The sequence below is a fragment of the Carcharodon carcharias genome, chromosome 21, assembly GCF_017639515.1.
Source record: "Carcharodon carcharias isolate sCarCar2 chromosome 21, sCarCar2.pri, whole genome shotgun sequence".
Lineage (NCBI taxonomy): Eukaryota > Metazoa > Chordata > Chondrichthyes > Lamniformes > Lamnidae > Carcharodon > Carcharodon carcharias.
In genome coordinates, this window is record NC_054487.1 from 52,387,880 (window position 1) to 52,413,022 (window position 25,143).

General features: G+C 43.1%; 1 protein-coding gene across 1 annotated transcript in view; it reads right to left on the reverse strand.

Annotated features, from left to right (window-relative positions):
- The window catches only part of dock4 (dedicator of cytokinesis 4), a 378,537-nt gene that overhangs the window by 119,055 nt on the left and 234,339 nt on the right, over positions 1–25,143 (reverse strand). The window contains exons 24-27 of the mRNA XM_041215897.1: positions 21,058–21,185; positions 17,578–17,712; positions 8,179–8,277; positions 6,936–7,030 (exon numbers count right to left, since the gene is read on the reverse strand). Of these exons, the coding sequence (XP_041071831.1) occupies positions 6,936–7,030; positions 8,179–8,277; positions 17,578–17,712; positions 21,058–21,185 (457 nt within the window). The remainder of the gene's footprint in view (positions 1–6,935; positions 7,031–8,178; positions 8,278–17,577; positions 17,713–21,057; positions 21,186–25,143) is intronic.

The window sequence follows — 25,143 nt, forward strand, 5'->3', positions numbered from 1 at the left end:
TCTGGATTTTCAAAAGGTATTCGATAAGGTACCACACATGAAGCTACTTACTAAGATAAAGGCCCATGGTGTTGGGGGTAGTATATTAGCATGGATAGAGGATTGCCTAACTAATAGAAGACAGAGTTGGGATACGGGGATGGTAACCTGTAACTAGTGGAGTGCCACAGGAATCAATGTTGAGGCCACAATTATTTACAATATATATTAATGGCTTAAATGAGGGAAGTGAATGTACTATCGCCAATTTGCAGATGACACAAAAATAGGTGGGAAGGCAAGTGGTGAGGATGACAGAGTCTACATAGGGATATAGACAGGTTAACTGAGTGGGCAAAAACTTGGCAGATGGAATATAATGTGGGAAAATATGAGGTTATGCACTTTGGCAGGAAGAATAGAGGAGCTGAATTTTATTTAAATGTAAAAAGACTGCAGAAAGCTACAGCAAAGAGGGATTTGAAATGCATGAATCCCAAAAAGCTAACATACAAGTTCAGTAGGTAATAGGGAAGCAAATGGAATGTTAGCCTTTATTTCAAAGGGAGTGGAGTATAAAAATAGGGAAGTTTGGCTAAAACTATACAAGGCACTAGTTGGACCACACCTAGAATACTGTGAACAGTTTTAGTCCCCTTATCTACGGAAAGATATACTGGCATTGGAGGCAGTCCAGAGAAGGTTCACAAGGTTGATCCCAGGGATGGGGGGATTTTCTTATGAGGAGAGGTTGAGTAGGTTGGGCCTGTACTCATTGGAATTTAGAAGAATGAGAGGCGACCTTATTGAAACATAAAAGATTCTTAGAGCGTTTGACAGGGTGGATGCTGAGAGGTTGTTTCCCCTTGTGGGAGAGTCTAGGACCAGAGGGCATAATCTCAGATTAAGGGGTCGCCCATTGAAGACAGGGGTGAGGAATTTCTTCTCTCAGACGGTAGTGAATCTGTGGAATTCATTACTGCAGAGGGCTGTAGAGACTGGGTCGTTAAGTATATTCAAGGCTGAGATAGACAGATTTTTAATCAATAAGGGAATCAAGGGTTATGGATAAAAGGCAGGAAAGTGGAGTTGAGGATCATCAGATCAGCCATGATCTCATTGAGAGGTGGAGCAGACTCGATGGGCCGAATGACCTATTTCTGCTTGTACGCCTTATGGTATAACTCTTTCCATACTGCAGCAGAGGATGACACCTGACTGGAAATCCAGTAAACTGCAGGAAACATAGGCTCAGAGTTAGGAAGTAACAATACTTTTGAGGATGTTGAAAAGGGAAGAGCTTCAGAGCATGGAGATGTGGTGGTAGTTTACAGGTACAGATGAATCACGGATAGGTTTTACAAGCCTGATGGCAGCAGTTTTGAAATGAATAAAGCCAGAGGCAAGGGAGTTGATTACAATGCTAGCCAGCATGGGGCCCCGGAAGAAAGATTAAAGCAAAATACTGAGGATGCTGGAAATTTAGAACAAAAACAAAAATACCTGGACCCGCTGAGTTTTTCCAGGTATTTTTGTTTTTGCCCAGGAAGAAAGCTTGGGGGGCTGACAGGGATCTTGTTCACAGGTTAATGGAAGGAAATGTGGAAGAGGAGCTGTGACTGTTGGTCTGCTAGTCAAGTCCAAGGAAGAGGTGATGTGTCAGCTAAGTGGGATGAGAAAGGTTGGCAATCCTCACATGGGTGCACTGGGTGGGAAGGTCAGTGGAAAAGAATGCAACAGGATTGCTGCTCTTTTGAAGACAATGTCAAGTATCTCAAGGGGTCCTTTAGAGAATCAGAGGGTATCTTGTGTACTTATCCCAGGGGGAGTTAAACCTGGGGCATTAGTGAAAGAGGAAAAGGCAAAGATAACTGATGGAACGAGGCAGGGATCAGGGAGCAAAATATCAAAATGGGAAGAAATAAAAGGTGGCACAATTAAGTGACAAGTAGTGTATGGCACAAGTGAATTAATCAATGGACTTCAAAACGTACCGGTCCTTTCTGAAAAGTTGAAACAGCATGAACAGAGATTTTCTATTTTTGTCTCTCTCATCTTGCAAATCAATATACTTAAAGTTCGTAGAATGCAAAATAAAATTTACACCGTCATTTCGCTCTCTCACTTTCAAATACTGATTTTTTTTTAAAGACATATAAATGTTACTTCCAAACTTTTAATATTTGTCCACTTGTTTTTCACAACTATTCATAGGGGAGAAGTTTCCCCATATCGGGCGGGTCGGATCGACGCCCTTGATCGGATCCGCGCTGCCATTTTATGCGGGCAGGCTAATTAAGGCCTGTCCAGCATGCTTCACAACTCCCGTGCATAGCGGGAGTGGGCAGACGATGGTGGGTGCGCTCACACCGCCGGGTCCAAGGGCGACCCGGCAGCCTGTTTAAAGGAAGGCCTGGAAGCCTTGGAAAGGCTGCTCACAATGGCTGGGAGAAGGGCTCTGCAGAGGGCAATGTGTGTGACACAAGTCCAGAGGGTAGGCCATCGGGGCAGTCCAGGCTGGTGGGTAGACCAGCGGGGCAGTGTGCCCCTCGTCTTTCAGACGAGTGCCTAGCTGCCCTCCTGGAGAAGGTGCCAGCGCAGCAGGAGGTCCTTCTTCCGAGAGGCGGGAGGCGGAGACCCCCCCCGACCTGACCAAATATATGTGTGGGAGGAGGTGGCCGAGAGAGTTAGCTCCCATGATGTAGTACAGTACACATGGGTCCAGTGCCGCAAAAGATTCAATGATCTTCTGCGCTCGGGAAGGGTGAGTACCATGTTGCCTCAAGTCACTTAATGCAGCCATCACCCTTTCCCCCCCAACCCCGCCAGTTCTGAGTACAGTAACGTCATTGAATCCTTCACAGTATGGATCCCTCGCTGGGTGTGACAGCAGAGACTGCGCACAATGTGTCGGAACGAATGTGCTCAGGTGGAGGGCAGGCCCATTTAGCCATTCTTATGCCTTTCAAGCAGCAGGCCATGGACCTTGAGAGGCACCATGCCCCCAGGTCCACTGGTGACAGTGAGGCTGGGGTGCCACAGGGAGGTATGTTTGGCAAGCATTCAGGTCACCATGTGTGTCACAGAAGCCTTGGCACTGCTGAATGCTCCGTGATTGAAGTTAGCAACATAGTTGCTTGATTATCCTTGATTATTGAAGGATGAGCACATAATGATCTGGCGGAGCAGCATGCAAGTTGACATTGTTTGCACTGTAACTAATCAAACGTCCTTTTCCTTCATTTCAGCATCACTGGAGCAGGGCTGGGAAGAGGAGACAGAGGGCCCAACTCTCACCCCTGAAGCCCCCAAGCAAATGCACTCTCCAGAATCACACCATCTCAGCCAGGCAAGCGCCAGCACAGATACTTGCACCTCAGTGGGAATTAAATCTTCAGCTAGTGTCCTGGGGCACGGCGGTGAGGACACTTCACACTCAATTGAAGTGCGGGCAGAGACAGAGTGCCCGAAGCGACCACATGTCAGCGCAGTGGCTGCCTATCGTCTCCATGGACTCTTCTCAGGGTGCTCCGGATGAGGGCAGCAGCTCCTCCGCCCCTTGCCAGTGAACATGGCATCTGATGAGGCTGCGGCGACTGGGGAGAAGCCAGCTGTGGAACTGGCTGCTCCCTCCCAGGCAGGGCTATCAAATGCTCCAAGGGCCAGAGGACGTGCACCAAGGTCATTGAGGCCAGCAGGACAACACAGTGAGCAGGCTGTCTTAGATGCCAGTGCCAGCGAGGGGACAGCACCTAGACGTAGCACCTGTAAACGTAAATTTAAGGCACCTTAGTCACACCACAGGTTTATCACTGGTGCTTTTATTTTGGCTCAAAATACTTAGTTGAAGAATCGGTGTGTTGTCCAACACCGTTTTTGTTTTGCTTTATGAATTTACTTTTGTTTGCTCAATAAATTTTGACATGTTGCCACGCCTCAGGGTGATTCCTTACTTCTACATGTGTACGGGAAGCCATGATGTTATGAGTGAGTTGCTTGAAATTGAGCTTAATTGACAAGGGCCTTCGTTAATGTTATTATCCAGGCTGATTTTGCACTCAGATATTGAGTGTGGAGCCTGCAGCCCTGGCATGTGTTGAAGGTCCATCTGTGGTGAGCTAGCTGAAGGTTCTTTGGATTGAAGCCCCCTGGGTCTCCCTGCATCCCTGGAGTATGCCCAACTCAGCATCTACCTCCTCAGCATTCTCCTATGCTTGCTCATCCTTGGACTCATCGTGTACATCTGGAGCAATTGCGTCCACGTCTTCCTTGTCCGCAGCGTCGCTCCCTTCCAGCGCCAGATTGTGGAGAGCTCTGCATGCAAACACCATCAGCGACACATGATCTGGGGCGTATTGGAATGCACCCACTGAATGGTGTAGGCATCGGAAGTGCATCTTGAGATGAGCGATGGTTCTCTCCACCATAGCCCTTGTGGAGGCATGGTTCCTATTGTATCTCTGCTCAGCTTCTGTTCTAGGATGGCAGAGAGGCATCACGAGCCACCTTTTGGTGGATAGCCCTTGTCACCCAGCAGCCATCCATCAAGCTGGGCAAGAGCACTGAAGAGCTTCGGCAACTAGGAGTGTCTGAGGATGCAGGCGTCATGGGAGCTGCCTGGGTACCTTGCACAGATTTGTAGAATCTGCAGTTTGTGATCACACACTATCTGTACGCTCATGGAGTGGAAGCCCTTCCTGTTGATGAAGGCACCGGGCTCACTGCTGGCGCCTTGATGGCCGCATGTGTGCAGTCTATTGCACCCTGGAGAACCCAGCAATCAGTGCAAAGCCGCTGGCTCACTCTTGTCAAACTGGCCTCATCCCAATGGTAGTGGATGAAAGTCAATGCACGCCTGAACAGAGCGTCTGTCACCTGCTTGACACAAGTGTGAACAGCTAACTGGAAGACTCCGCAAAGATCACCCACTGACCCCTGGAAAGAGCTGGAGACATAGAAGTTGAGGGCAGCTGTGACCTTTAGAGCCACTGGCATGGGGTGCCCACCCACACGGTTTGCAGAGATCCCAGGGCTCATCATCTGACAGATGAAGGTGACTGTCTCTCTTGACAGACAAAGCCTCCTTCGGTACTGGACCTCTGACATAGAGTAGCTGCTTCACCGCCTATAAACCCTGGCAACAGGATATTGGTATCTTCTGTGACCCCTTCCGCCTTGCACTTCCTGTTGGTCCGACACCCCTTGTGCCTGCACCCCTCCTCCCAAAGGTGGCTCCCCTGGAGGCTGAATGTGGACTCCTGGCCTCCTTCTCCTTCTGGCCCTTCCTTCCTCCTCATGGGAGGTACCTCCAGTGGAGAGCAGAAATCCCATTCCCAGGCTAAGGGAAGGCTTCCTGAAAGCTGCAGGCCCCAGAAATGATTTCTACTGTAGAGTCCTGAAAAAGGCTTTTACTCCTGTCCTAGCAGCTGGTATGAGTTGTGAAGTCATCCTGCTCACTCAGGCAAGTAAAAGTTACTTTCACACTTAAATCCCTCAAACATCACATTTGCAACCCCACTCACTCCTTTTATCCAGCCCGTGGATGAGGTTTACACAACTGTCTCCTACTCGCCTGCCTGTTCCACCCATGCAATGTCCTGAAGATTGCACAGTCTGCGCAAAATCGAGATCAACCGATGCTTCAAGGGCCTTAACTGGCCCGTCAATTGATGGGGGGCACACATCTGAACTTATAGCGCGCCTGCCTTCCCAAATATCGCGATGGTGGGCGGTGACATCAGGACGTTACCGTGTGTCATTTTATGTGCGGGTGTGCAGGGGCTAGCCCCGCACACCAACAGGAAAATTCTGGCCATTGAAACTTTGAGAAAAAAATTACGGAAGCCAAAGAAACATATTCCACGAGTACAGTTAACTGAACAGTACTGACAAATTATGGGAAACGAGGTGTACTGCATATGCTCAAGAGTTCACAAATGAATCTCAGCACTTGACTTTGGGCTAAACTATTAAATTCAAACACAAATCTTCACATAAAAACTGTGATGAAGGTATTGAAAGACAAAGCATTATTCGATGGTTAAATGTAATCATGTTGTGAGACTTCCTGGATTTCCAAAATTTGACTAAACTTTATTTTGGACATTAGAAGTTTGTTAGTCAGTCATTGGAGAAAAATGTAGATCAAAATATTTTCAGAAAGCAGTTTCATCAATTTTTGAGAGCCTGATGGTCAGATTGTTATACTCTTGGTCAGGATGTTACACTCTTGCTACAAAATAGGAGTGTGTTTGTGCCATACATGGAGCATAATTTTCACCTTCACTGCCTGGATAATAAATTGGCAAAGCAGATTATCCACCCTTATCAGAACACACTCAATTTTCTAGTTTATTGCTGGATGATGAAATGAAAACTGTGTGTAGGTTGATGCCTTCAACACTGAAAAAGCCGATCATAACACCACTAACAGTAGTAACAGATACTGCAGGTGCCTATGAGGAGTTTTCACTGAAATGGTCCACAGTCAATTTTTACATAATATTATATATACATATCCTCACTAGAGATTCTCACTTCATTTTAAGCTTGAGAGGCTTCAAGAGTGTATAAAACAGAATAAATAGAATATTGCATCACCGAATAGGAACAGCCTATAAAATAGCTTACACTGCAAAACTGATCTAATTGCAGTGCATCTTCTATTTGCCTCAAATCCCCTCCACTTATTCCAAGGAAATGTCCCAAGCTGAAACTGTATTATATGAAAAGGAAACAAAAGTCTGAAATTCAAATTCAGAAATCCAGAGCCGAAGGTGATAAATCCAAATTGCTCCAGTGTGCTCCAGCCTGGTTCACTGCCTCTTTGTTTCACTTAACTGTGTGGGCAGTATCACGTTTGTTGCAAAGTCAGTGCTGATGAGTTAATATCCTTCACTCGTAAAAGCACTACCACAATATTTGATCTACCTTAAACTAAGGAGATACCATCTTACTTGTTGGTAACCAAGCGCATTATCGTCCAGTCTTTTGGAAACATCTCGGGTCTTATAAGAATCTTAAACACTGTAAAAATCTGCAGCAGAAAATCCTGAAGGAAAATATAAAATTTGCACATTAATTTTACAGAAGCCCTCAACATACAGGAGCTAGTCTGTTAGCCCATCAATAGATCTCTTCTATAGAAATAGGTTGTGGATGGTCAGGATTGGGAAAGACAATCCTTTCGCAACAAACACCGTGGAAAATCTAATGATAACTTTTCACTGACGCCACATTTTGTGAAATGTAACAGAAAGTAAGCTAGGAATGTCAGTGAACTATTTTATCTATTATATATACATAATGCAAAACCAGTAGAATATTTTTCCTTTTAATTTTTTTTAAACTCAAAATTGACCCTCCCCCCCACCCCCAAATTATTTTTCTAAACCACCAGCTCCCCTATGAACAACACAACACATTTACAGTAGATATTAGAGCTACAGTGATCACTGGAAGGTGGAGGAGCTCAAGTACCTTGACAACTAGATCTGCTCATAGACCTCAACTATCCAACTGTCTAGACATACCTTATAAAGGACATAGAGCCATAGTGGGACAATATCATTTAAAATCCCATAAAGTGTAGACAATGGGTATGAATGATCTAAAATTGCAACACAGTCTTTTCTTAAAAACTAAAACAAGTGTCCAACAGCTATGAGCTATGTCACTAGGTTAGGAATCAAGGGAGTTGTAGGTGCCTAACAATGAACCTGGAATTGCTTCGCTACAGTATTGGCATCTTCTCTCTTGCCCCCATCTCCTTCTCTCTCCCTCATTCTTTACTGTCTCTGTCACCTTTGATCCTATGGTAACTCTTTGCTCTCTCCCCTTAGTTTTCAGAGCTGTTGCTCCCTCTCACTGCACAAGCTCTCTCTCCATCATCCTGTGCTATTGCTCTGTCTGTTCCCCTCAGTCTCTCCATCGTTGCACCTTCCCCCTTATACTCTGCGATCTCTCTCTCCCTCTCTACACTGTTCCCCTTCTGATGTTTGGTAATTGATTTTTATTCCAAGTATCTTAAATCAGGGGAAAATTCAAAAGAAATATAAGTTTTTGATTCTGGATAGTTTCTGAAGGCAATTACTGCAAATTAGTGAGGCAAAATCAGGCCCTTTCAAACATCATATGCCTTTAAGAGCTCTGCTAATTGGCAGATCAATGGATTGATGCACTTAAGTGCAAATGACTCACCCTGAGATCATCTTTGTTGGTGAAGCTCTCCAGAAGTTGTTGATAATGTCTATCTGTCATTTGCCTTAGCAGAGCAAGCAGACATGCCACAAACTCACCCTGTAAGAAACCAAACCAAAATAAGCTGCCATTTTCACAGGGATTTACAGCATTTAAAGCTTTTTAACTGTGAGAAATTTGGCAGAAATGTATTCCATACTTAAAATAAATCATAAATGGATTTGCATCACAACAGAGTTCAGCTGCACAATATATGCAGCACTATGGTAACCCAGGTTCAGAAGGGTTAAATAGAAAATATAGGACTCAAAGAAATGTATATCCCTTTTACAATGGCAAATTTAAACCTTCAAAAAAAAAAATTTCGTAGTAACTTATAGCACAAAAGGTGGCCATTTGGTCCATCATTCCTGTATTGACTCTTTGAAAGAGTTATCCATTAATTCCACTCTTCTGCTCTTTCCCCATAGCACTGCTCTTTCCCCATAGCACAGCCAATGTTTCCTTTTCATGGAATAACTTGCTGGTACTGTCCAGGTTTGAATGTTTAGAATTGCCAATTAGCTGAAGTTCCAGAGAGCTGGCTGCATGTACCTGTCAGCTCCTAGCATTTATTTTTAATTATTCATTTATGGGATGTAGGTGCTGCTGGCTAGGCTAGCATTTATTACCCATCCCTAATTGCCCGAGGTGGTGGGCAGCCTTCCTGAGCTGCTGCAGTCCACGTGGTGTGGGGGAGTTGTAGGATGTTGACCCAGCGACAGTGAAGGAACGATGATATATTTTCAAGTCAGTATAGTGTGTGGCTTGGAGGGGAACTTCCAGGTGGTGGTATCACAATGTATCTGCTGGCCTTGGCCTTCTAGATGATAGCAGTTGTGGGTTTGGAAGGTGCTGCCAAAGGAGTCTTGGTGAGTTTCCGCAGTGCATTTTGTAGATGATACACACTGCTGCTACTGTACGTCAATGGTGGAGGGAGTGAGTGTTGATGGATGTGGTGGCAACCAGGTGGACTGCTTTGTCCTGGATGGTGTCCAGCTTCTTCAGTGTTGTGGGAGCAACACTCATCCAGGCAAGTGGGGAGTATTCCATCACATTCCGGACTTGTGCCTTGCAGATGGTGGGCAGGCTTTGGGAATTCAGGAGGTGAGTTACTCATCGCACGACTCCTCTGATCTGATCTTGTAGCCACAGTATTTATATGGAAAGACCAGTTCAGTTTCAGGTCAATGGTAACCCCCAGGATGTTGATAGTGGGGGATTCAGTGATGGTAATGCCATTGAACATCAAGGGGTGACAGTTGGATTCTCTCTTGTGGAGATGGTCATTGCCTGGCACTTGTGTGGCACGAATGTTACTTGCCACTTGTCAGCCCAAGCCTGGATATTGTCCAGGTCTTGCTGCATTTGGACATAGGCTGCTTCAGTATCTGAGGAGTCACGAATGGTGCTGAACTTTGTGCAATCATCAGCAAACATCCCCACTTCTGATCTTATGATGGAAGGAAGGTCATTGATGAAGCAGCTGAAGATAGTTGGACCTAGGACACTACCCGGAGGAACACCTGCAGTGATGTCCTGCAGCTGAGATGACTGACCTCCAACAACCATAACCATCTTCCTTTGTGCTTGGTATGACTCCAACCAGCAGAGAATTTTCCCCCTGATTCCCATTGACTCCAGTTTTGCCAGGGCTTCTTGATGCCACACTCGGTCAAATTCTGCCTTGATGTCAAGGGGCAGTCACACTCACCTCACCTCAGGAGTTCAGCTCTTTTGTCCATGTTTGAACTAAGGCTATACTGAGGTCAGGTGCTGAGTGGCCCTAGCAGAATCCAAACTGGACATCAGTGAGCCGGTTATTGCTAAACAAGTGCCACTTGATAACACTGTTGATGACTTCTTATTGATGATTGAGAGTAGGTTGATGGGGTGGTAATTGGCCAGGTTGGTTTTGTCCTGCTTTTCACGTACAGGCATAAATGGTCAATTTTCCACATTGCCAGGCTGATGCCAGTATTGTAGCTGTACTGGAACAGCTTGGCTAGGGGTGCGACAAGTTCTGGAACACACGTCTTCAGTGCCATTACCCGAATATTGTCAGGTCCCCATATCCTTTGCAGTATCCAGTGCCTTCAGCCGTTTTTTGTCATCAAGTGGAGTGAATCAAATTGGCTGAAGCCTGGCATCTGTGATGCTGGGGACCTCCTGAGGAGGCCTAGATGGATCATCCCCTTGGCACTTCCAGCTGAAAATTAAGGCTGAAGTCAATCGCAACATGTTTTGCGCTGTTGGGCTTGCCTCCTCCATCACTGAGGATGGTGGTATTTGTGCAGCCTACTCCTTGAGTGAGTTGTTTAATTGTCCACCACCATTCACAGCTGGATGTGGCAGGACTGCAGAGCTTAGTTCTGATTCATTTTTTGTGGAACCACTTAGCTCTGTCACTTGCTGCTTATGCTGTTTGGTATGCAAGTAGTTCTGTGTTGTAGCTTCACCTGGTTGACACCTTATTTTTAGGTATGCCTGGTGTGCTCCTGGCATGCTCTCCTGCACTCTTCACTGAAACAGGGTTGATACCCTGGCTTTATGATAATGGTACAGTTGGGGATATGCCAGGCAAGAGGTTACAGATTGTGCTCAAGTATAATTCTGCTGCTGGTGACCCACAGTGCCTCATGGATGCTCAGTCTTGAGTTGCTGGAACTGTTCGATATCCACCTCATTTAGCACGGTGGTAGTGCCACACAACATGGAGAGTATCTCCAATGTGAAGGTGGGACTTCATCTCCACAAGGACTGTGTGGTGGTCACTACTATCGATACTGTCACAGAGAGATGTATCTGTGGCTCTGAGGACGAGGTTGTGTGTTTTCCACTTGTTGATTCCCTCACCACCTGCCGCAGGCCTAGTCCAGCAGCTATGCTCTTTAGGACTTGACTAGCTCGGTCAGTAGTGGTGCTTCCCAGCCATTCTTGGTGATAGACCTGGAATTCCCGCACCCGAGTACATTCCACGGCCTTGCTTCCTCCAATGGTGTTCAACATGGAGGAACACTGATTAATCAGCCGAGGGAGGGCGGTATGCGGTCATCAGTGGCAGTACGTGGTAACCTGTCCCACTGTGTCACCACTCTGCTGGGTCTGTCTTACCATTTCAGAGGGTATTGAAGAGTCAACCACATTACTGCGGATCTGGAGTCACATCTAGGCCAGACCAGGTGAGGACGGCAGGTTTCGTTCCAGAAAAGACATTAATGAACCAGAACTTCTACGGCAATCATTTCATGGTCATCATTAGACTTTTAATTCCAGATTTTTATTTAATTCTATTCACCACCTGCTGTGGTGGGATTCGAACCTGGGTCCCCAAAACAAAACTCTGATTCTCTAGATTACCAGTCCAGTGACAATACCACTACCCAATATAGCTAGGAACAGAGAGTTGTGATTAAAATTGGCAACGTATAAAAGAATGAACATAAAGAATTATGATTAAGGGGAGCCGCGTGCTGCACTTTTTGCTAGTTTTTACAAAGGCTATCGATAACATTTTCAGTCGAAGTGCAAATACAAGTCAAATTTTAGAGATCTTACTTTACAATGGCGCAGGCATCACGAAGTAAACTTAACCGGTTTTTGTCTGAAGCTACAAATATAAATTTTCTTTATTCAGCCGTACCCTGAAGCAACACAATTATTGCTGAATTATGGTTTTCCACAGGTCTCAGTTGCTTTAAATACCTGGCCTACATCCAAAATCTGTGTGTGAGCCTCCATGCTGAGTGATAGCATGCTATTACTGATACAGATATGAAAACTCACTAATGAAATGTCTAAGTCAGTGGCTCATCTCATGCTGAACTGAAACTTGGCCCTCTCCCTAACTATCACCAGACAATGAAGGTTGTCAGTTAGGTGATCTATAATTACCATAACAGCCTCCTCACGTCAGTATCTACATAACAAAGGTACCGGATCTGACACGTACAGCACTGCAAATGCTGAGGAGACCTGCAGGGTGTTTAATCAGAGAACCATGAGTGCAGCATTTGTATTTAATGATTTAGGTGCCCATTAAATCGGATTCACAGAACAGGTGTTCCTATACTTGGCAGTGTGCTGTTCTGACAACAGTTTCCAAACACGTGGAAGAACGGAAACTTTAACTTGAACAATTATGTAACTCTTCGAATGCCGTGGTTAAGAATAAAAGATGCCCATAATTCACACCGAGAATATACTATTAGACATTGCATATAATACTTTGCTAAATTATGGTGGCTTTGAGGTCCACACAAAGTCTAAAATCAATGAGAAATCGATACCCATTTTTCCCTTGCTCATTATATGATACATCCTTAAAGGTCCCAAATGGAAATGCAACTCAAAGCCATCTTGTAAAAACATGTGATCAGAATAAAAACACTTGACCCAGCATCTGTCAGGCTGGATCTGCGGCAGGCGGCAAGGGAACTAACAAGAGGGAAAAACATGCTTGACCTCATCCTCACCAACCTGGCTGCCACAAATGCATCTGTCCATGACAGTATCGATAGGAGTGACCCATCGCACAGTCGTTGTGGAGACGAAGTCGCACCTTCACATTGGTGAGACCTTCTATCATGTTGTGTAGCACTACCACTATGCTAAATGGGATGGATTTCGAACAGAAAGAGCATTTCAAGACTGGGTATCCATGAGACACTGTGGGCCATCAGCAGCAGCAGAATTGTACTCAAACACAATCTGTAACCTCATGGCTTGGCATATCCACCACTCTACCATTACCATCAAGATAGGGGATCAATCCTGGTTCATTGAAGAGTGCAGGAGGGCATGCCAGGAGCAGCATCAGGCATACTCAAAAGCTTGCGTGCCAAACAGCAAAAACAGCAAAAGATAGAGAGCTATCCCACAACCAACAGATCAGATCTAAGCTCTGCAGTCCTGCCACATGCAGTTGTTAATGATGGTGGACAATTAAACTACTCACTGGAGAAGGAAGCTCCACAAATATCCCCATCCTCAATGATGGAGGAGCCCAGCACATCAATGCAAAAGATAAGGCTGAAGCATTTGACCCAATCTTCAGTCAGAAGTGCCGAGTGGATGACCCATCTCGGCCTCCTCCAGAGGTCCCCACCATCACAGATGGCAATCTCAGCCAATTCGATTCACTCCACGTGATATAAAGAAACGGCTGAAGGCATTGGATACTGCAAAGGCTATAGGTCCTGACAACATTCCAGCAATAATAGCAAAGACTTGTGCTTCAGAACTTGCTGCGCTCCTAGCCAAGCTGTTCCAGTACAGCGACAACACTGACATCTACCTAGCTGTGGAAAATTGCCCAGGTACGTCCTGAACACCAAAAGCAGGACAAATCCAACCTGCCAATTGCCACCCCATCAGTCTACTCTTGATAATCAGTACAGTAATGGAAGGGGTCATCAGCAGTGCTATCAGGCAGCACTTGCTTAGCAATAACCTGCTCACTGACGCCCAGTTTGGGTTCTGCCAGGGCCACTCAGCACCTGACCTCATTAAAGCCTTGGTTCAAACATGGATAAAAGAGTTGAACTCCTGAGGTGAGGTGAGTGTGACTGACGTTGACATCAAGGCAACATTTGACCAGGTGTGGCATCAAGGAGCCCTAGCAAAACTGAGGTCAATGGAAATCAAGGGGAAAACTCTCTGCTGGTTGGAGTCATACTGAGCACAAAAGAAGATGGTCATGGTTGTTGCAGGTTAGTCATCTCAGCCCCAGGGCATCACTGCAGGAGTTCCTCAGGGTTGTGTCCTAGGCCCAACTATCTTCAGCTGCTTCATCAATGACCTTCCTTCCATCATAAGGTCAGAAGTGGGTATGTTTGCTGATGGTTGTACAATGTTCAGCAATTCCACAGGGACTGAACAGTCCCTGCCCAAATGCAGCAAGACCTGGACAATATCCAGGCTTGGGCTGACAAGTGGCAAGTAACATCCATGACACACAAGAGTCAGGCAATGACAATCTCCAACAAGAGTGAATCTAACCATCGCTCCTTGATATTCAATGGCATTTCTATCACTGAATCCCCCACTATCAACATCCTGGAGGTCACCATTGACCAGGAACTGAACTGGAATAGCCATGTAAATACTGTGGCTACAAGATCAGATCAGAGGCTAGGAATTGTGTGACGAGTAACTCACTTCCTGACTCCCCAGAGCTGGTCCATCATCTACAAGGCACAAGTCAGCAGTGTGATGGATTACTCTCCACTTGCCTGGATAAGTGCAGTGCCCACAACATTCAAGAAGCTTTACACCATTCAGGATAAAGCAGCTCGCTTGATTGGCACCACAACCAGAAATGCTCACTCCCTCCACCACCGAAACACAGTTGCAGCAGTGTGTACCATCTACATGATGCACTGCAGGAAATCCCCAAGGCTCCTTTGACAGCACCTTCCAAACCCACAACCACAACCATCTAGAAGGACAAGGGCAGAAGATAAATGGGAACACCACTACCTGGAAGTTCCCCTCCAAGTCACTCACTAGCCAGAATTGGAAATATATCACTGTTTCTTCATGGTTGCTCCCTTTCTAACAGCACTGTGAGTGTACCTATGCCACATGGACTGTAGTGGTTCAAGGAGGTAGCTCACCATCACCTTCTCAAGGGCACTAGGGATGGACAATAAATGCTGGCCCAGCCAGCGAAGCCCACATCCCATGAATGAATAAAAACAAAAGTACAATGAATTAGATTTTGAAGTCAAATGTCTTCTGTGAGAATTATGAAACATTTGGGCAGAGGAGAATCTCACAAACAGCAATGAGACAATCTTTGTCCTGTTTTAGTGGCATTGTTTGAAGTAAAAACGCTTTCTAAAACACTGCAAGTACTCAGTATTCTGATTTGAATAATACCATAAGATTTTTAACATTCCATCTGAACAGGCAGTTAGTCATCAATTTGATATCTCTCAATTTGAAGGATAGCACAGCTAACAAAATAGCACACCCTCACTACTGCACTGTCATGCCAGCCTAGATTATGTGCTTAAGTGTTGCAGTGAGGCTAGAATTCATAACCTTCTAGTCCAGGGTGCTTCAAACTGGATCACCAGCAGAACAGAAAACATAGAAGTGCTATTTTCTTAGTGTAAACTATTCTATCCAAAACTGATCACTGCAGAACTTTTGAAGAAAATATATTTTCAGAAATAATCTTCTGTAAACTTTTAGGTCCAGTGGATATGCATGAGCACACCTGCACACCGGTATCTCATTATAACTGGCTCAAAATGTATCCAAATTATATAGTCGATGATAAAACTAATAAAATCACAGCAGCCCAGTTACAGAAATCAATTAATTATGCGATAGGATTTTAGTCATGTTGTCGGGTTACATGGCCTAAATCCTGATGCCAATAGTCCTGAAGTCAGTGGGCAGAATTTTATGGTCTCCCATCAGCGGATTTGCAGGCCCAGGAAGGCGCCATAAGATTCCAAGTGGCCTTCCCTCAACCTATCTGCAATTTTAGCTATTATTGGCCACTTAAAGGCTACTTTCCACCTGGTTTGGGGGCTGGTGGGAGGAGTTCCAGGGTAGGGAGGATGCCCAGCAGGTCACTCTGCTTGGGCCTCAGGCGGGAAGTGGATTATCAAGATATATAGAGCAAACGTGGGTAAATAAAGTACCGGAGAACCATGATCTAAATATATGGTGGAAAAGGCTTAGAGGGCTGAATGGGCTATTCCTATTTCTATGTCCCTGTGCCCCTGGCCTAGAAATACTGGGCTTAGGAGTAGGCTATTCAGCCCTTCAAATCTGCTCCACCATTCAAAAGATGATAGCTGATCTGGTTGTGGTCAACTCCACTTTGCCATCTGCCCCCCATAACCTTTGATGTCCTTGTCTGTCAAAAATCTGTCTAACCCTGCCTTGAATAATTTCAATGGCTCAACCTCCACTGCATTCTCAGGAAGAGAATTCCACATGCTAAAAGACCTTTTAAGAGAAAAAAATTTCTCCTAATCTCCGTCTTGAATGGTAGACCTCTTATTTTTAAACTGTGCGCCCCGGTTCTCGTTGCTCCTACAAGTGGAAACATCCTGCCAGTATCTACTCTATCAAATCCCCTCAGTCTTATGTTTCAATAAGATCATCTTTCATTGATCTAAACTCCAATGGGTATAAGCCCAACTTGTTCAACCTTTATTAGATAAGCCCCTTATCCCAGAAATAAGTCAAGTGAACCATCTCTGAACTGCTTCTCGTGCAATTATATCTTTTTTTCAATTAAGGAGACCAAAACTGTACACAGCATTCCAGGTGTGGTCTCACCAAGGCCCTCTACAACTGCCGTAAACCACCTCTATTTTTAAATTATATTCCCCTTGCAATGAATGACATTTCATTTGCCTTCCTCATCACTTGTATCTGCATTCCAACATTTTGCGATTCACATACCAGAACACTTGGATCCCTATGTACCACCATGTTCTGCAATTTCTCTCCATTTAATTAGTAAATTGCTGTTCTACTGTTCCTGCCAAATTGGGCAAGTTCACATTTTCACACATTATACTCCATCTGCAAATTTTTTGCCCGCTCACTCAATCTGTCTATATCCCTTTGCAGACTCTCCATCTCCTCTTGACAACTTACTTTCCACCCTATCTTGATGTCATCAGCAAACCTAGCTAACATACATTCAGTTCCTACATCTAAATCATTGATATAGATTATAAATAGTTGAGGTCCATAGCCAGTCTGAAAGTAGTAGTTTTTAAATCAGCAAGACAAAATAGTTGCTAGGATTCCAAACATTTACTGTATTGCAGAAATCTCTTTCACTTCAATTTTTCTGGTATTCTTTTGTGCATATAAATCTGGCTGGTGATGGAGAGGGTAAAGGAAGATACTAAAGCAGGAGGGATAAATAAAAAGGTCAAGTGGGAAAGAGAGAAGTGCAGATGGACATAAAAATACACAAGGTAAATACAAATTCGTGGCCTGCTTTTTCCCCAAACCTGCGATGCAGGTTAAAAAGTGGCAACTTTGTAATTTGGAAAAAAAGGTTACTTTACATACAGTAGTAGTAGAAACATCTTACTGAAACATTATCTATGTGGAAAGCAAGATGTTACAGTAAATGTTTTAAATTTAATATTGCACATGCAAATGATAGAAGCATATCCTTGTAAACATATGACTTGATAGATCACATGCAAAATTATAGCGAGTACAATACTTCCCTTGGGACAAATGTGTAAACTAGGCAATTGAACAAATAGATAGAATTTATGTATTTTCATTATTATAGATACCAAGAGAAGAATTTTTAAAATATGCAAATTAACTGCACTCAGAGAAATTTACTTATGATAACATACTTACAGTCACGTCTTGAAACTGCAAACGAATTGTCGGACCAGAGGGCTGAGGCCTGTTGCTGATTTCTAATATGGTTCTCAGCAGCATACCTAACAAACTGTCTACAAGCATGTCCACCTCCTCTGAAACGGTTGATTCCTGAATGACAACAAAATAAATTGCAACAGATTTCAAATAAATTTACATAGCATTCACAGCACAGAAATAGGCCATTTGGAAGGAGTGAGTCTTGTTAAAATAAATAACGTTTTGCTAAGTTCACATTCCAAAAAGTTCACTGATGCAAGCTGGCCTTGCATCTGTAACAATCTATAAAACTGAATGCTTGCTGAATGATTAAGAGGTTCAGTGGTCCTGGCTTCAAAGTCCCGATTGCATTGTGCATTTTTAACAATATTGTTTTACGTGATATACTTAATTCAATGTGTTTCCTCTTAATAAACGCTTTACTTATTTTTGCAAAGCACTACTGCACACAAATCATTTTTGCAAGGGGGAAATAGTACAGTGAATGAAAGGCCCTGTTTTACTTCATTATATTCCAATGATTTCCGAGCTTCACGCAAATGTAGGCAAGGGAGTGTGCATAGCTGGCAATAACATGATCAGCAATCAGTAGTTATTGCTGTCATCATCCGGTATTCTCTCCAATATAATATTTATTGTGGATAGTAAAAAAAAAACACTATCTCAAGTGGTATTTCCACACCCTTGTATTTCTCAGACATTTGTACAATAATGGACTAGAAATCAACGTAGAGGATGTACAAAACCAATTTAAAGTGGTTTTGTTCTCCAATGATAAATATATACAAAGGTACGTAACTGACTACAGTAACAGTAAATAAGATTGAAAGAATCAGTTTATTTGCAGTAGAAATGGGTTAGTATAAAGCTCTTGTTGTGAACTGGAACTTTCAATTTCATAAATAACTTTTACTGTCCCAGCTAAAGCTCTATTCTGGCCAGTGAAGAAGTTCAAAGCTTAATTGGGATATCTCCTCACAAAAACTGCATTACCAATCATAAATAAAGTTCAACTGCTCAAGGAAGCTGATGATTTATTTAGCCTTCTCATTTAATGCAATTAGACCGTCAGGTCAAAATTAAGAGTGTTTTCTTTCCTTTTATGTATTATGTCCCCAAAAATCCACAGGAAGGGTATCTGGAACATCAGTCCAAGGGTATCCATCCAGGATTTTGATCATTGGCCCTACCAAAGTAGGTGGGGTGTGGAGGGGGTTCGCAATTTAAGTACCTTTGCTACACCAGGGGGATATATCTGGGGACCTCCACATGGCCCTGTGGTCACAACTGGGAGATAGATATTGGTGATCATGCAGTTCCTTTTCCCTCGGAAAAAAAATCATGACCAAATTTTTGGAGGTCAGGGCCTTGACTCCAATTTGGAATTGCAACTGTGCTCCATATCTGCCAGCATGCCGGAAGGTTCATCTCAAACGCCAAGTTGAAGGATGCCTCAAATATTGAAATTTCAGCCCACCTTCAGCCCAAAGCTAAGTTAGCCTTCCAAGGGGTGGGTGGAGACTTTATTCTCAAAAGTCCATCCCAGAAACTTCTCTAGGTGACCTGGTGTGCTGAAGTCCTGGTTTATTTGGAGCCATTCAACTAATTCTAACAGTTCTTATCAGAGCAGCCACAGATTTTTGGGGCCCAGTATTCGCTTAAACCTTGCCCAAAAACTCCATACAAAGATTTTTTTTTGTCAGGTTCAATAGCCATGGTACAGGATAATTATGTAGACAGTAAATTTATTGAATTATTCATCTGATAAATTCATAATTACACAGTTTACATCACTCGGATGGAAACAGCAACAAGCTGAAACCAATAAACCCCAAAACTAAATTTCAATATCATTTCAATCACAAGGTATTACAACTTCATTACTGACACACTTAGGGGTGTTAGGAGCTACCCTGAATCTTATAAATATGACTTAACATGGTTTATGTTGTGTGTTTCTTTACCAGTGGATGAGGAGGGACATACAGAGATGACTTGTGGATAGGCAATGAAATGACATGTGAAAGGGAGCAATCGCCATGGGGATAGATTTGCAGATGATGGTGAATGAAGGAAATGATGCAAAGTTAGCAGCAAGTGAAAGGGGAACAAAGGATAGAAGAGTCACAATGGAAAGGATTATTTATAAAGTCAATTTATGGGTCAATTTGTTACAAACAGAAATTAATTAAGATGACCTTCATTTATTCTTTTAATTTATTGTGCCAATCTAGATGTCAAAGGGCAATCAAAGAATTTATTGACTGCAAATCAAAAGTAACAACAGGTTGTTTACATAGATCGAATGGGAGGTTTTTACATTATTGTGGGATTCATAATTTAAGACAATAAAGATGTCAGGGCTGTGCAATGAGCTAGAGTTCATAACAGAAATGAAGGTAAATGTGAGAGGGAGAAAATACAGAAGAACTCATTTGGGCAAGTGAAGGACTGGTTAATTAATTAATTGTAATTTCAGTTAATTGCCTTGGAGAATTTGGTGCAAATTCAGTGGTTGGTAACTGATTAAATCAACAGAGGGGATAAAGAAATCATTGACTAAAGTTTAACTAATCACCCCAGAGGGATGTTAATCCATGTCCACTGAACCAAGTTTAGACAGAAGCTAATGGAATTGCTTCAAAAGTCAATTGATTTCGAAGTCTAGGCAGATTCTTGGTAAGGATACTTGTTCATTTATCTAAAATTATTGCAACAGTATGCAAGATGAAAAAAGATTGTCCAAAAGTGTATTTAAAGCATTAGGGGAATATCATGTGCATTGCGGTACATGGCAAATCAAAGTAGATAAGGGTATGACCCAATATGTACTGAGGTATGATGGTATTGGGAGAGGAAGCAAGCCAACTTAGAGTCAACACAGAAAGTGTTGTGCCAATAGGCTCAGATGAAGTGAACCCATTCTTCAAAGTTACATGTGCAAGAGATTCTGGGACAGGGCAAAGTAACTATCAGGCAAATAAAAGGTCTCATTCAAGGAAACTGGATAGGTACCTGAGGGAAATAAACTTTTGCAGGGCTATTGAGACAGGGCAGGACTGGGGCTGACTGGATTACTCAACAGAGAGCTGACATGGGCACAATGGGCCAAATGGCTTCCTTTGAAGCCATAGGATTGGTTCAGCAGAAACAGTGGCTGGGCAAGGTCACAAAATCAATTTTAGGTAAAGGAACAGAGTTTGTGGCCAGGGCCAATGTTGGCGGCTTCGGTTTTCCCAATGTTTAGGTAGAGGAAGTTGCAACAGATTAAGTCCATTCACACCTGCCAGGAGGAAAAGGGCCCCAAGTACCACAGAGGTTGGTCAAGACATAAAACAATTGGATCATAACATAACAATTGTTAAATAAAACTAAGAAATGCCATTTCAAAGTTTGAGTGTCTTTTCTTTCAAAAAGTAAACCTGTAAGCTGACCCAGTCTCTCTGAAATACTCACAGTGCTGTCTTTCTTGATCAGACAAAACATTGTGCTAAGGATGCGTGCACACATTATTAGATCCTTCTGTTCTTGCAAATGCATGTGGAGATGGTGCAGAACCACAGGTAGGAGAATGCAGCGGGAATCTGGAATACAGGTGGACAATGCAGAATGGTGTCAATCACAATAATGGTCATGATACAGTATTGTGATTGAATATTTCAACTGTGTCTCTTGAGACACCAATTTATTTCATCCAAACATTTGTTGCTGTGGTGCAAAATTTGGGTTAATCGCTGCAAAGTACAAGTTTTTTCCTTCTTTGGCCTACTTCACTGAAAAGATTTCTTCCCAGGTTGTTCAAAAAAGATTCCTCATTTGTGGAATTGCTATATTTCTCATATAGGGAAGCATTTGATCTGTTCCCTATATTACAGTCCCAAGTATGCATTTAGGCTGTGATTTTCCAGTCCCACCCACTGCAGGACTGCAAATTCCCACCCAAAGTCAACGGACCCTGGGTTGGTCCACCAAATTTTTCATCCCACCTGTAGCGATTCCTGCCATGGGGGCACTGGAAAATCCCAGCCTTAGTTTTCCAGAGCCTAGATTTGCATATTTCAAGAGCACAGCCTAGATTTGTATACTTAAAGGGCACTGGATTCAATGTCAATATTTACATGACTTCGTGAGGGACCATAGCCCACTAGACCTAGGGGAAAACTGCTCCATGCCTGGCATGAGTCTTCCAAGGATTTCATCTATTTCCCTTCAACTCCTACAACTTGTCTGACAAATCTCACTCCAGTTCAGCACAGACGGAGTGCTATATGTCAGAGATGTCGTTTTTCAGATTAGAAATTAAACTAAGGCCCCATCTGTCATCCAAGTGCATGTAAAAGATTCCATAACACTATTTTGAGCAAGAGCTGGGGGCCAGTGGCGGTGGTGGTGTTCATCTGCATCCAGTCTAATACTTACCTCCCAATCAACATCACCAAAATCTTGGCCACCGTGTTGTTGATGTTTGCACAAGCTTGCTGCGTACAAAAATTGGCAGCCACGTATCTTATTAACAATGGTTACGACATTTCAAAAGTACTTCATTGGCTGTGAAGCTCATTGGAATGGCTTGAGACAGTGGAAGGTGGTTCTCATGTTATTGGCACTGGCCTCCCAAAGGATCAAATACTTCCCACACTGGACCTCCAGGAAATCAATGTCTCCCTTCTGCTACCTCACAAATAATAATTATTTAATATATTATTCAGTGTATGCACACCACCATCTTTCTCAATTTGTCTCATTATCTCCAATCACAGACATCACCATAGCACCACCAGAATACTAAACCTAGAATTCACATAGTCAAGAAATGTATAGAGAGAGGGTAACTAGGTGAATTATTTCTCAAAATAACGTGAATTGTTTCGTTGTCAGTACATTAGCCTAAATTTTCCCAGTTCAGGCTCTGCTCAGTTTTCAATTTAATTTAGTATTTATACAGGCTGAAATTTCAGCTGACTAAAATACTCGGAGTCTTTTCCAGCAATTATCACTGTTGCAGCCACTGTAGCAGAAACAACTCCACTCATTGGGCATTGGGAAGTAGAACATTTTTACTCCATATTCTGCCACCAATGGTCACACAGTAAAGCTGATATCTTGACAGCAAAAACAAACTGATTTTAAAAGAGCTGTAAGGAGTAAAGTGAAACCATAGCTTTGCTTGCTTGAGTGAGTTGATGGAGTGTTTATCACCAGAACATTTCAAGCACATCCTATGACTCCTGCAGATCACACAACACACTGGCGGAAGGATGTGTTCATACGTCAGCACTTGAAACGTCACTACACAGACTTGTGTCAATTCCCCCAGGTTAGACAACACTGCAGGCTGCTACCTGCACCGCCCACACAGGTTTTCTCATTGGCATTATTGAAGAAAGCCAAATGGATCGTGCAGATAGTGGTCTGTGGTTCTCTTCCCTGGGAATCAACATATTCTGTGTTTAACACCTGTTCCCTCCACAATCCCCACTCAAATCCATCAGATGATATATATTTCAACGAGTACTTGCTCAAATGAAAATATTGAGCTTTAAAGCTTGTTGATCACTTTTGTCAACTGCATACACATTTCTAACCCTATTGAGTTTCATTTTTCATCATAGTCACTCAATGCTTTTAGGTTATGTGATAATGAAATAATCCTATAGAAAGAATTTTGTTTCGTTCCAAATGTCACTAAAATGTCAACATGAAGCCTAATAAATTCAAGTCAATATAATGTAAAAATTTCCATGCTAAGTCACATGCAACCCCCAAGTAAAATGTCTGGTAAATCTGTTGCGTTGCTCACAAATGGTTTGGGACACAGAATGGAGAGCAGGAAATGTAACATTGGACCAGGTAGTGAAGAACTTAGGTGATGTGAAGGTAAAATGTAGCCAGACCTGATTTGGAACAAGGATGGACTGAATATTGTCAGCCTCCTGTGATATGACAATTGGAAATGGTAAATTCTGGTGCATTCCTGGGACTATGGGCAAAAGTGCTCACTGGGTTGAGGCTAGAGTGGAAATTAGAAAGTGGCATTGGGTTAATTTTTGAATAGAGCATTTTTGCACTTTATTTACTACACATTGCAAGCTATTAGCTAACATTGTTTTTCCTGTGAAAGTTACAGCAGATGCAATTGAAAAGCCAGTTCACTGTCTGTTGTTTTGTCAATCATAAAATCCTGGTGCATTATACCTCACTTCCTCCCACACAAAATGGTTTGGTCATCATTAGATTCATAGGAAAGTACAAGGCCAGGAGAGATAATTTCAATATATCTGGTTGGTCACTGAGTTTAAAACAGAATACAGTTCACTGCTCATTTCCCTCAATTGATTTTCTTCCTAAATAGCTGTCTAATGGAGAAGTTTATAACATCAGCAATTTTATCACCCTCCAAGGCAGTGACCACCAAACATTCAGTCTGATCGAAAAAAGTTCATTTGCTGATGTGACCATTCACCCAAGTTCTTCTAAGCTTCATCATGGGGCCATCTCTTTGTCATTCTGAGAGCTATTGAAAACAGTTTCTCACAGCTCTTCCATTACTTCAGCCAACAACCCTCTGCTCTGAATACTCTCTCCCTGCGAGTCCAGTCTCTTTCTAACTCCCATCTTTTCCCCTCTTGTCAGTGGTTGTGCTCTCAGATGTTTAGGTTTCACTGTTTAGAACTTAGAAGTTCCTGCTTAAACTTCTTCTCGACCGTATTGGATCAAGCTTCTGGTAATTTCTCATCCCTCCTTTCTGGCTAGGCATCAAACGTTCCTCATATCTAAGTGAAGCCCCTTGATGGTGTTTTGCTATGATAAAGGCATGACATAAATGCAATTTGGTACTGATGTTTAATTCATGATACCCTTAATGATCTTGAATACCTCATAAGAACCTCCCCGTCTTCTGTAATTCCTCCTTGTAACTTGGATCTCTGATGCCAGGTGTTGACCAGGTGGCCCTTTGCCCCTTTCTTAGTGAAATTGTCTCTGTAATATGGCAACCAGAAAAGCAAACGCAACTCCAAAAGGGAATTAACTGATGCCCTCAGCAGGATCAGTATCATACTGTGTGACCTATGTTCTTCCCCCATGCTTTACAACCCAAGATCCTATCTGCCTTTTGTACCATTGCTGCACTTGCTTGGATGACTTAAAAAGCATATCCACAGATACCCCAAAACAGTTATTCTCCTGCACTATTTTCCAAAGACCAATACCATTTAGTGAGTTTATAGTTACCCTCTTTATTCTTTACTGTCTTGTTGGAATTGAATGTTGTTTTCTATTTCTTAACGCAATGTCCCAATTTAGCTAAATCCCTCTGCAACTGTTCACCTGAAGTTTGTTTGCAAATGCCTTGCACCAATCTCCCACCACTTCTATGTTATTAGCAATTTTTGAACATTCGGTTTCTAATCCCACTTCCTAAATCTTTATGCAGAATGAGATAGCACTGATCCCACATGATCACTTCCTGACACTAACACAGCTCCTTACATAGGCATTCCATTTCCTTTGACGAAGCTGGTTGCCAATCTACTTCATTTA